The 13,279-nt window shown below is 44.2% G+C and overlaps 1 protein-coding gene across 1 annotated transcript; it reads right to left on the minus strand.

Moving 5' to 3' along the window:
• On the minus strand, positions 1-12,710 carry LOC121576932 (matrix metalloproteinase-15). The gene is made up of 10 exons (XM_041890536.2): positions 11,783-12,710; positions 6,940-7,088; positions 6,541-6,663; positions 4,812-5,119; positions 4,458-4,619; positions 3,184-3,575; positions 2,925-3,063; positions 2,008-2,158; positions 1,641-1,756; positions 1-1,138 (listed from the first exon to the last, which is right to left on the minus strand). The coding sequence occupies exons 1-10, from the start codon at positions 11,900-11,902 to the stop codon at positions 660-662; spliced, it is 2,139 nt and encodes a 712-aa protein (XP_041746470.1). The 5' UTR covers positions 11,903-12,710; the 3' UTR covers positions 1-659.
• Between the last annotated feature and the right edge of the window lie 569 nt (positions 12,711-13,279).

The following is a 13,279-nucleotide window of genomic DNA, read 5'->3' on the forward strand; positions in this document are numbered from 1 at the left end:
CCTCCCCCTCCCCTAAGAGAAAATAACTCTAACTTAGGCAAAGGAAATGCTGGCAGGCCTCCTAACCCCTCCCCCGGCTCTGCACCCAAAATGACTAAATCAGCAACATCTGGGTAATGTCAACCAGACCCAGCTATGTTCTAGCAGGCTTTCAGCCTTCCTAAATATGTGCACGATGAGATATAACCCTTTTTGAACCCCTGCATTTCATCTCGCCCAAGGGGGTCTGAATATCAATATCTAAATTGGCCCTTTTGTGGATAAAGTCTGGGCTGTTGTAGTTGAGGGGGTAGACTAGAGGAAAGACACAGTGGGAGGTGGTGGTCTTGTGTTTTCAGCACACACAACTGTTAGATATTCCTTTGCTGGTTGTAGACACGCACCACCTCTGTTTTATAAGGACATTCGTGGAAATCTTTGGCTTAAACACATAAAAAACTCAAACCGCAACAAACTACCAACAAAACAAATCTAAACACAGGGTGTTAAAAGTGCAAATTGTCTGTTATAAACTGGTAAAGGGGGAAAGATAGGGAGATGATGTGCTTGTATTTTTATTTAATGTTTGTGTGTGTACGTATGCAAACTGCATGTGCCTTTGTATGGTGTATGTGTGTGAGTGCGCGTGTATGTATGTGTGAATCCAGTTCTGGATCACATCAAACCCACTCTTGCAGGGATCGTTTGCAATGGACCAAAAGTCTGGGCGCCTCTTTCTTCTGCAGGGTGTTAATAATAGCATAGATCAATAGTAGGATGCACAGCACCAGGACCAGCGGCACCGTCACCATGATCAGGGTCATAACCTTGGCCTCGTTCTCAGCCATCTTCACCACCACATCCACCTCTTTGTCCTCTGCATCAGGTTCATAATCCACATCGTTGGTGTAATCCTTATCTGTGTCTCGGTCCACATCATCCGGGTCTGAACCAACTGGTGGTTGTTGTTTTGGTTGGTCTACTGTGGGCCACTTGCGGCCTGTAACTGTATCATCTGTATCTGGGTCTGGGTCCACGTCCGGGGCTCCATCACAGCCCATAAAGTCTTTAAGGATGGATCTGGGGTAGCCTGGGTCATCCTTCATTTTCTGGTTATCAAACCTCCAGTACTTGGAGCCCTTGTAGAAGTAGGTGTAAGCTGGGTAGGTAGGGGAAGACAAAATATTGTTGATGCTATTTTTAAGTCTGAGCCATTGTTAATTGTTTTGGCTATGCATCTTCTGATCCAACTGTTTATTCATTATGACACAAGTTCATCACACTTCACAGGATAGTGTCATTGCCGAGCCGTGCTAGTGATAGTTACAGTACTGTGAAGCTTCACTTGGACTAGAGACTGTTTTTAATTCTCCTTCACAAGTACCTTTCCCTTTTGATGAAAACAACTTATCTGGAAGACATTTGGACCATCAGATTTGTTTTTTCACTATAGGAAACCACTTTGAAAAGCATTAGCTGGGGTGGGAAATTCTGAGACGTCTACATTAGACTACTTGTGCCAGGCACTCCATTTTTGGGTGAAGCATGGGCGCCTCTCCAAACCAAAGATCTCATGCGTCCCAACCCTTTCCCCTCTCAGCTCAGAATCTATAGCCTCCCTCCATTTTTACGGCCAGTTTCCCTTATAGTGACTCACTCACCACCATCGTCGCTGAGGAAGGCTCCTTTAGGAGAGGATGGGACCTTGCCCCACCTGGAGACAGGTTTAGGGTAGTCTCTGTCACCCGTGCGGGACTCTTCATCAAAACGCCAGTATCTGCAGGTGACAAGAGAGATGATTAAACACATAGCAGTTCAATGGACTGATGATTACTACCACAAAGAAACGTACTGTATGTCTTTCTGTCTCTCAAAAGTCAGGGCTAAAACTGCTTTCCCTTGACTAAATGAATGTCATTTAACTTTCACATGTATCATTTCACACTACAAAAAATATAATTAATCAGTCAGTTAGTTGAGATCAGGTATGGTAGGGTAAAAGCAAGGCATTCGGGGGCATGTGGTCACCTGTCTCCTCTGAAGAAGTATGTGTAGCCGGTGGGCTCCCACCAGATGGCTGTGTCGATCCTGTCTGAGGGGATGCCCTGACCATACTCTACCAGGGGCTGGGGGTAACCAGGCACCACATCAGCCTCCCTGAACACCCAGTACCTGTCCCCTACACAGGGAGAGGACAGAGGACAGGGTAGAGGGCAGAGGAGAGGGTAGAGGACAGAGGAGAGGGTAGAGGACAGAGGAGAGGGTAGACAGAGGAGAGGGTAGAGGACAGAGGAGAGGGTAGAGGGCGGAGGACAGAGGAGAGGGTAGAGGACAGAGGAGAGGGTAGAGGACAAGAGGAGAGGGTAGAGGACAGAGGGTGGAGAGGACCATAAAGAAGAGGAAGATGTGAGAAGAGAGGAAAGAGAAGTTAAGCACAGGCTTCATTTGCAAGATTTGATGCCAGTGATTTGTTATCTCAGATTCAACAAACAAAGTTTCCAATAACAGAGCCAAAAATATAGCACTCTTAAAAACACTAAAGAACATTCAACCGCTGTAAACAGACTACTAATGCAACTATTGATTCTCCTTCATGTGAGAACACACAGAAAGTAAAAAGAGTCAGAACACATAAAGAAATGGTGCAGCCCGTACCCCTGCTCTACTCTATCCCCTCCAATTCTTATTCTCTACTCAAAGTGAAACCTTAGAAATCAGCATCTGGAGCAGCGACTGATGCAATCCATCCAGGCCTGCCAGCTGCTTTCCACTGCTGCTAGCTGCACCCCATGAGCTTAATCCCCTGACTGTAGTTTTAAACAAGAGGAATGCAGTGGAGAAGGATGATATCTTGGTCACTGTGTTTCTAGAGTGTATAGACCCAAGTACCTTTCAACAATTCTACAAAAAATAAACTTCATATGAGATTCAAGGAAAATATAGACCTTTGAAAAAAACAAATTTCCCATCATGCCGTTCATAGCCAGAGTCTATATCATCAGGTAGTCCAACCCAGAAGACAGAAATGGGCATTGGGTAGTTGTCCAGAACATGGTTCCTTCTAACTCTCCAGAACCAGTGACCCTGGCAAGGACAGAAGACACCATCAGAACATATTTACTAACTTCATTCTTCTTTTTTGGGAGTATGAATTAATCAAACTAAACAAAAACGGTGTATTCTTAGAATAGCCCTGCTTCTCACCTTGAAGACAAACATCTCCCCTCGCAGCATGGTGACCGTATCAAAGTCCCCGTCACAGATGTCGGGGGCGGTGTGGTCTGGCTGCATGGGGCCACGAGGCTTATCTCTCCTGATGTAGGGGGTCACCGGCACAGCGTCAGGCCAGGGGATGGTGGGTTCTGGGTCAGGTATTGGAGGGAGGTGAGGTGCGTCTGTGGGATCTGGTTCTGGTTCTTGTTGGTCTGGGGTATCAGGGTCATAGGTGGGGCTGGGGGGGTCTGTCTCAAGAGAACTATAAGGGGTGGTGGTGGGGTCTAGATCTGGAGGAGCAGTAGTGGTGGGGTCTTGGTGAGGGGTGGTGTCATCATTGGTGGTGGTGGGTGGGTCCTGAGTGGACGCATCGTCTGGAGGTCCTGCAAAATTCAAGATGATGACATTATAAATGCCACAAGTTTGAATAAATGAATCTAACACATATCCCTGCTTGCTCTGTCCCCCCCCCCCTCCCTCTCCCTCTGTTGCTTGTTTGCGCACAAGCGCACACACACACAGAGAGAGTCTAATTTTCCACTCCGTGCTGTGGCAGGAAGCCCATGAAGCTTATTGGGAAGGAAGCCTTCCTGGTTGCACATTGACACAGAGAGGAAAAACAGACATACAGTACTTACACAAGACTCACAACCTTTAAAGGGATACTTCAGGATTTTGGCAATGAGGCCCTTTATCTACTTGCCCAGAGATGAACTCGTGGATGCCATTTTTGTGTCTCTGCGTGCAGTTTGAAGGAAGTTGCTAACTAGCGCAATTGCTAATGACGGTTAGCATTGGCTCGCGAAGCTATCTCTAACTTCCTTCTTACTGGACACAGAGACATAAAAATGGTATCCACAAGTTCATCTGACTCTGAGGAAGTAGATAAAGGGCCTCATTGCCAAAATCCTGAAGTATCTGTTTAACTATGAGTGTGAACTTCGATAAGGATCACTAAATACTATCTTCAGTGTGTCTGCAGTGCACATACAAACATTCACTAGTTCTATGACACACAAACGCACAATGACTTCTATTCAGTCATGGAAAGAGTAAGGTCATTGTAAAGGCATGTATGGCATGACCCTGTGAGGGAGAATCTCAATTGAAGGGGGTCTATTGTGTGTGTGTGCATGTGGGTGTTCATGCGTGCGTGTGTATGTGTGTGTGTGTGTGTGTGTATGTGTATGTGTATGTGTATGTGTATGTGTGTGTGTGTGTGTGTTTGTGTGTGTGTTGTGGGGGCCTAAGGAAGGGCTCCTCACCATATATCTTCTGTATTCCATTCCTGTCATCCTCTGGGAGTGAAAAGGTCTTTGTGTCCATATACTTGTACAAGGGAGCCATGATGGCATTGGGGTTATCAGAGTGCTCCAGACCCAGAGCATGGCCCAGCTCATGCACCGCAACCAGGAACAGGTCAATACCTGGGGGGAGAAGAGGGAGGAATGGAGAGAGGGAGAGAGAAAGATAGGAAGGAAAGAAAATAAATATCAAAAGATATTAATAGGGCATTCATTTTGATGAAAATGACGTGGAAATAGTAGCAGTAATTTGTCTGTATATAATGACTGATTGAGGGGACAAAGGGGGCAAAGGGGACAAAGTGTCTACCTAACCTGATGGATTATGGTTGTCAAGTGTCCACGGTTCGTCTGCGTCAAAGTGTGTGTCTCCACCCATACCGGGCCCTGGGTAGTAGGCATGAGCCAGTGACCCCCCTTCGCCGTCAAACAGAGACATGTCTCCATGGAAACCAGAGGCAAACAACAGCATGATATCTAGCGCGTCCTGGCTGCTGTTGGTGATGTCTTGGAAAGCGATTTCTTCAAAGCTCAGCGGTGTCACATGCTCCCACACCTCAAAGGCCTTGCGGATGGCCTCCTGTGTCCTCTCTTCACCGACCTTTGGGGTAGTATTCATAATGCTGGGAGAGGGGGTTGAGGAAAGGACAAGATATTCTTAGCACTTACACATACTACACTGAACAAAAATATAAACGCAACATGTAAAATGTTGGTCCCATGTTTCATGAGCTGAAATAAAAGATCCAATACATTTTCCATACGCACAAGAAGCTTATTTCTCTCAAATTTTGTGCACAAATTTGTTTACATCCATGTTAGTGAGCATTTCTCCTTTGCCAAGATAATCCATCCACCTGACAGGTCTGGCATTTCAAGAAGCTGATTAAACAGCATGATCATTACGCAGGTGCACCTTGTGCTGGGGACAATAAATGGGCACTCTAAAATGTGCAGTTTTGTCACACAACACAATACCACAGATGTCTCAAGTTTTGAGGGAGCGTGCAATTGGCATGCTGACTGCAGGAATGTCCACCAGAGCTGTTGCCAGAGAATTGAATGTTCATTTCTCTACGATATGCTGCCTCCAATGTAGTTTTAGAGAATTTGGCAGTACGTCCAACCGGCCTCACAACCGCAGACCACGTGTATGACGTTGTGTGGGTGAGCGGTTTGCTGACGTCAGCATTGTGAACAGAGTGCCCCATGGTGGCGTTGGGGTTATAGTATGGGCAGGCATAAGCTACGGACAATGAACACAATTGCATTTTATCGATGGCAATTGACGAGATCCTGAGGCCCATTGTCGTGCCATTCATCCGCCACCATCACCTCATGTTTCAGCATGATAATGCACAGCCCCGTGTCACAAGGATCTGTACACAATTCCTGGAAGCTGAACATTTCCCAGTTCTTCAATGGGCTGCATACTCACCAGACATGCCACCCATTGGGAATGGTTGAGATGCTCTAGATTGATGTGTACGACAGCGTGTTCCAGTTCCTGCCAATGTCCTCCAACTTCGCACAGCCATTGAAGAGGAGTGGGACAACATTCCACAGGCCACAATCAACACCCTTATCAACTCTATGCGAAGGAGATGTGTCGCGCTGCATGAGGCAAATGGTGGTCACACTAGATCCACAGCAGATCTTACATCTAATCCACACCCCTACCTTTTTTTAAAGGTATCTGTGACCAACAGATGCATATCTGTATTCCCAGTCATGTGAAATCCATATATTAGGGCCTAATTAATTTATTTCAATTGACTGTTTTCCTTATATGAACTGTAACTCAGTAAAATCTATGAAATTGTTGCATGTTGCATTTATATTTTTGTTCAGTATATATAGAGAGGGTCATTACAAATGAAGTATGTGTTGTCAGTGGTCTATACACATATGGGAATGCAGTTATCTTTGACATATTGTTAATATTGACGCTTTGCACGGCCGTCAGTTCAAGCAGGGGGAAATCTGTGAGATTCCCAAAATGGTTTTCTTAGAATCCCCCAGCATACATAGACCTACCACACACCTGTAGGTCAGATGGTTCTTGTCCCACCTCTGGTCAGTGAGAGTGTAGCGTTTCCGCCTCACACCGTTCTCAGTCTGCCCAAAAGATTTGTCTGGGACTCCACAGCGAGGCCTTCTCATGGCCCTAAAGGGAAGAGAGAAAAACACAATTGAAAAGAGCCCTAATAACCACAGATAAGATTAGATACATTAATGTTAATTTAAGGCTAGAGAGTGGTTCCATACTCCTAGACCAGGAGGTGCAACTTTTATCTGGCTCAGAATAGCTCTATAAATGTAATCATGACCCTACATTATCTTGACATCATTATCAATTTAGTCTATCAGGCTGTACAGTCAACCTGGTGGGCTGCAGACACTAGGAGAATAGTATAATTTAGGCTGTCAGTGCCATCCATACTTCAGTGTGGCAGTGTCCATCTCTCCAGTGACCTCCAGGCCATAGAAGCGCTGCATGTCGCTGACGGCATTTGACAGGATCTGAGAGGACTGCATGGTGGACATTTGTCTACTGGCCTGGGACAGGTAGCCAAAACTCCGCAACCAAGACTACAATTACACAACAGGGATAGAGAGATGGAGAGAGAGTGAGTGAGTGTGTGTGAGTGAATGAGTGACAGAGAAAGAGCCAGAGAGAGATAGAGAAAGCGACAAAGAGAATGAGAGAGAAACAACAAATGGGGAGAGAGAGGGGTTAAAAAATAGAAAAATAGAGACAGAGGACAGAGAAACAGATGGTTTCTATGGCATTCCTCCTTTGAGTCGCACCTACTTATTGGCAGCTTAGATATCTACTGATCCGATCCTGTGGTTAATAGGACAGACAGAGCAGGCGTCATATGGTCTAATAGTAAAAGCTTTGGAATATAAGCTGTTAAAGGGACAGTTCACCCAAATTACAAAATGACATTGGTTTCCTTACCCTGTAAGTAGTATATGGATAAGGTATGGCAGAAATCCATGCCTTGATTTACTTTCGCTGGCACTGTTTCCACATGCTAACGTTTTAGCATTTGTGGTACAAATTCCATTCAAGTTACAATCAATTTTAGATACTTTCGGATGATTTGGACATAATGCGCGAAAAATGATAATATCGGTCCCATGACTTGAATGGGATTTGTGCCACAAATCTGGAAACAGTGCCAGGGAAACCAAACCATGGATTGCTGTCATACCTTGTCCATAGACGGTTTACAGGGTATGGAAACCAATGTGTCTCTCTTCAACACATTTACATGACATTTTTGTCATTTAGCAGACGCTCTTATCCAGAGAGACTTACAGTTAGTCAACACAAAACAAATAATTTACAATATGTACAGGAAATGTAAAAAAAAAAAAAGAAGAAGACTCAACTGTCTATATTCAACTGTACTATATATATATATATAATAATAAGCCATTTAGCAGACGCTGTTATCCAAAGCGACTTACAGCCATGCGTGCATACATTTTTTTTGTGTATGGGTGGTCCAGGGGATCGAACCCACTACCCTGCCGTTACAAGCGCCATGCTCTACCAGCTGAGCTACAGAGGACCACATATATATATATATATATACACACACACACACACACACACACACACACACACACACACACACACACACACACACACACACACACACACACACACACACACACACACACACACACACACACACACACACACACACACACACACACACACACACACACACACACACACACACACACACACACACACACACACACACACACACACACACACACACACACACACACACACACACACACACACACACACACACACACACACACACACACTACCGTTCAAAAGTTTGGGCTCACTTAGAAATGTCCTTGTTTTCGAAAGAAAAGCAATTATTTTGTCCATTAAAAGAACATAAAATTGATCAGAAATACAGTGTAGACATTGTTAATGTTGTAAATGGCTATTGTAGCTGGAAACGGCTGATTTTTAATGGAATATCTACATAGGCATACAGAGGTCCATTATCAGCAACCATCATCATTTTAAAAGGCTAATTGATCATTAGAAAACCATTTTGCAATTATGTTAGCACAGCTGAAAACTGTTGTGCTGATTAAAGAAGCAATAAAACTGGCCTTCTTGAGGCTAGTTGAGTATCTGGAGCATCAACAATTGTGGCTTCGATTACAGGCTCAAAATGGCCAGAAACAAATAACTTTGTTCTGAAACTCGTCAGTCTATTCTTGTTCTGACAAATGAAGGCTATTCCATGCGAAAAATTGCCAAGAAACTGAAGATCTCGTACAACGCTGTGTACTACTCCCTTCACAGAACAGCGCAAACTGGCTCTAACCAGAATAGAAAGAGGAGTGGGAGGCCCCGGTGCACAACTGAGCAAGAGGACAAATAGAGGAGCAAGTGTCTAGTTTGAGAAACAGATGCCTCACAGGTCCTCAACTGGCAGCTTCATTAAATAGTACCCGCAAAACACCAGTCTCAACGTCACCAGTGAAGAGGCGACTCCGGGATGCTGACCTTCTAGGCAGAGTTGCAAAGAAAAAGCCATTTCTCAGACTGCCCATCTTAATCTTAAATTTTTATTGGCCAGTCTGAGATATGGCTTTTCCTTTGCAATTCTGCCTCCCACTCCTCTTTCTATTCTGGTTAGAGCCAGTTTGCGCTGTTCTGTGAAGGGAGTAGTAAACAGCGTTGTACGACATTTCTAAGTGACCCCAAACTTTTGAACGGTAGTGTATATACATATATACAGTATACACACACACACACACTGAACAAAAATATAAACTCAAAATGCAACAATTTTACTGAGTTACAGTTCACATATGGAAATCAGTCAATTTAAATACATTTATTAGGCCCTAATTTATGGATTTCACATGACTGGGAATACAGATATGCATCTGTTGATCACAGGTCCTCTGTAGCTCAATTGGTAGAGCATGGTGCTTGTAACGCCAAGGTAGTGGGTTCGATCCCCGGGACCACCCATTCGTAAAAATGTATGCGCACATGACTGTAAGTCGCTTTGGATAAAAGCGTCTGCTAAATGGCATATTATTATTATTATTATTTAAAAAAGTAGGGGCATGGATCAGAAAACCTGGTGTGACCACCATTTGCCTCATGCAGCACGACACGTCTCCTTTGCATAGAGTTGATCAGGCTGTTGATTGTGGCCTGTGAAATGTTGTCCCACTCCTCTTCAATGGCTGTGCGAAGTTGGAGGACATTGGCAGGAACTGGAACACGCTGTCGTACACATCAATCTAGAGCATCCCAAACATGCTCAATGGGTGGCATGTCCGGTGAGTATGCAGGCAATTGAAGAACTTGGACATTTTCAGCTTCCAGGAATTGTGTACAGATCCTTGCGACATGGGGCAGTGCATTATCATGCTGAAACATGAGGTGTTGACAGCGGATGAGTGGCACGACAATGGACCTCAGGATCTCGTCACGGTATCTCTGTGCATTCAAATTGCAATTTTGTTCATTGTCTGTAGCTTATGCCTGCCCATACCATAACCACACCGCCACTCTGTTCACAACATTGACATCAGCAAACCGATCGCCCACACGACGCCATACACACTGTCTGCCATCTGCTCGGTACAGTTGAAACCGGGATTCATCCGTGAAGAGCACACTTCTTCAGCCTGCCAGTGGCCATCAAAGGTGAGCATTTGCCCACTGAAGTCACTTATAACGCCGAAATGCAGTCAGGTCAAGACCCTGGTGAGGACGACGAGCATGCAGATGAGCTTCCTTGAGACAGTTTCTGACAGTTTGTACAGAAATTCTTCGGTTGTGCAAACCCACAATTTCATCAGCTGTCTGGGTGGCTGGTCTCAGATGATCCCGCTGGTGAAGAAGCCGGATGTGGAGGTCCTGGGCTGGAGTGTTACACGTGGTGTGCAGTTGTGAGGCTGGTTGGACGTACTGCCAAATTCTCTAAAATGACATTGGAGGCGGCTTATAGTACAGAAATTAACATTTAATCATCTGGCAACAGCTCTGGTGGACATTCCTGCAGTCAGCATGCCAATTGCACGCTCCCTCAAAACTTGAGACATCTGTGGCATTGTGTTGTGTGAAAAAACTGCACATTTTAGAGTGGCCTTTTATTGTCCCCAGCACAAGGTGCACCTGTGTAATGATCATGCTGTTTATTCAGTTTCTTGACATGCCACACCTATCAGGTGGATGGATTAACTTAGCAAATGAGAAATGGTCACTAACAGGGATGTAATCAAATTTGTGCACAAAATTTGAGAGAAATAAGCTGTAAATGTTCTGGGATCTTTTATTTCAGCTCATGAAACATGGGACCAACACTTTACATGTTGCGTTTATATTTTTGTTCAGTATATATATATATATATATATATATATATAGATAGATACACACACACCATTAATCTAACCAGAACCAGAAATATATCTGGCTGGAAAGTCTGGCATGCAAGATTAACATACACTCAATAATCCAATGGAAACAAAAGAAAGACACCCAACCAAGTCATAGCACAGAGAGCTTGCCTTTGTAAACCCTTGAAAGGGGAATTTAAAAAGGTAATGGGCCCACTGAGCACAGCTGGAGAGTTCATGCGTTCTCTGTAAACAGGCATGCATTGCACACACACACACACACACAGGCGAGAGAGAGAGCAGAAGAGCAAGAGAAATCAGCCACCATAAAGACAACATGGCTGTAGGAAAAGCAGCACAGTGATTCTGTCATTTACAGGCATGTAAATTGAGTTTTAACCTAGAGGTCAAACTTTTCCCCAACACATAATTAATCCTAATATGCCTGCCATATATGGAAGTGAGAAAGTTAGGAAAAGGTCAAGGGTCATAAATCTGCACACCAAATATTTCCAATAATTTGTGCATGCCTTGTTGACCAGTGATGTCAAAAACATGAGAAGTCATTAGAAGATTAAAAGATCAGTGAAGACCATTTAGATCATCACTATCGGAAGGCCCCGTGTAGCTCAGTTGGTAGAGCATGGCGTTTGCAACGCCAGGGTTGTGTGTTCGATTCCCACGGGGGGCCAGTATGAAATAATGTATGCACTCACTAACTGTAAGTCGCTAAAATGTAAATGTTAGACCAGGCTAATAGAGATCATGGTCATGCAATGCCGGACTGCCACAATTACATTAAAAAAACGTCCATATTTAGCAAACGCTCTTATCCATATTATGACATTCAAGGACACATTCATATAAAATACTGCACCTCTGCGTTGAAAGTGTCATCGTCCGCATTGGCCACAAGCCTGTTGCACAAGAGCAAGACAAGCGGAGCCATTATTTGTTTCCACAGCCCCGGAGAAGCGCGTCTCCAGAGGAATGCCATCTTTGTGCGCACTCGTTAGCCGGTGCGAGGGATTGTCACAGTTGGATGTGATTGTCAAGTGATGAGTGAACCGCTATGTGACTACATAAAAAGTCTAACTTTTAGTTGAGTTCAAAATCCAGTTTTTCTTGTATGTTTTAGAAGTTCTCTCCGCACTTCAACCCCTGGCCATTATTTAGGTCGCGGTGCGCTCAAATCAGATCGCTTGCAAACTATCCAAGTTTCCGAAACAGTTCGGCTTAATCTCACAGGAAAATATGCTTAATTTGCAATTTTCCCCAAAGATGTGATCACGGGTTATTCAAAGGCCGGGTCAGTTTTTCTATTCAATCCCATTTCCTAATGTCCCACATGGGCTAATGGTTAACACAGCATGGTAATTTCCTCTAGCATATTACAGATATCAGACCGCATGTTCCTTCCCCTCTACACATTCAACAATAGCTTTCCTGCACGATGAAGTATGAGGGAGGAGAACAGGAACGAAAAAAAGTATTTTAGTTGCAACAAGCTTTGTCTTCTTTGTGGTACGATTGTGTATCCATCCAATGCACAATGTACTGTGCTGAAAAACGTAAATGTGGAGGATAACCTATAGCCTAATAAAAATGTACAAAAATACAATTGGCTTAAATTATTTCTCCCCAAGTATCCAGAAGGCATCCGTTAGATTTCCTTATTTCCCCTCAACCACAGCATGTCTCTTGCAGGCTGCACTGGACATTAATAGTCCAATAAACTCACTGCCTTCTGAGATCTGCTAGAAAACAAAAAGGGAGCAGTGACTTTCTGCTAGAAAGAAGGGGAGGAAATCGGTGTACATACTGTGTGGGTGTCTATTGGACAAAGCAATTTTCCTCTGGAAAGTAACTCCCCTTGTCTGGCTACCCAATCTCCTTGATCAGGCCAAACGCTACGCCCACGGACGTAGCGAACGACAAAGCAGCGGAAGACGTTAGGGTCAGTGCTATCTGGTATCCTTGGGACGTCCATGCCCTAAATTCTAACCCTAAACCTACCCTAACCATAACCATGTTAAATTTAAACTTCAATGGGTAAGGGACTTCTCAAGTATCCCGGATAGCACGGACCAAGAAGAATTTAGTGCTAGTCGTCAGGGTAAAACTCCTCTGCCTCTTGAATGATAGACCATCTGACACCTCAACAGAAAGGATCCTATTGCCATCTGCTGATGACTAAGAATCACTACAATTTCCTAAAGTGCAGTTACAGTCAACTGTACTATATGATAAATTCCTATTCCATCATCTACTGTAGAGACATTGAAAGAGTTGCCTTGCTTGATAACAGACAGATTTAAACCAGCAACTCATGTTCCTTGTTTAAACTTGTTTGTAACCCACAGGCACATTCTTG

This window comes from Coregonus clupeaformis, chromosome 11 (assembly GCF_020615455.1).
Source record: "Coregonus clupeaformis isolate EN_2021a chromosome 11, ASM2061545v1, whole genome shotgun sequence".
NCBI lineage: Eukaryota > Metazoa > Chordata > Actinopteri > Salmoniformes > Salmonidae > Coregonus > Coregonus clupeaformis.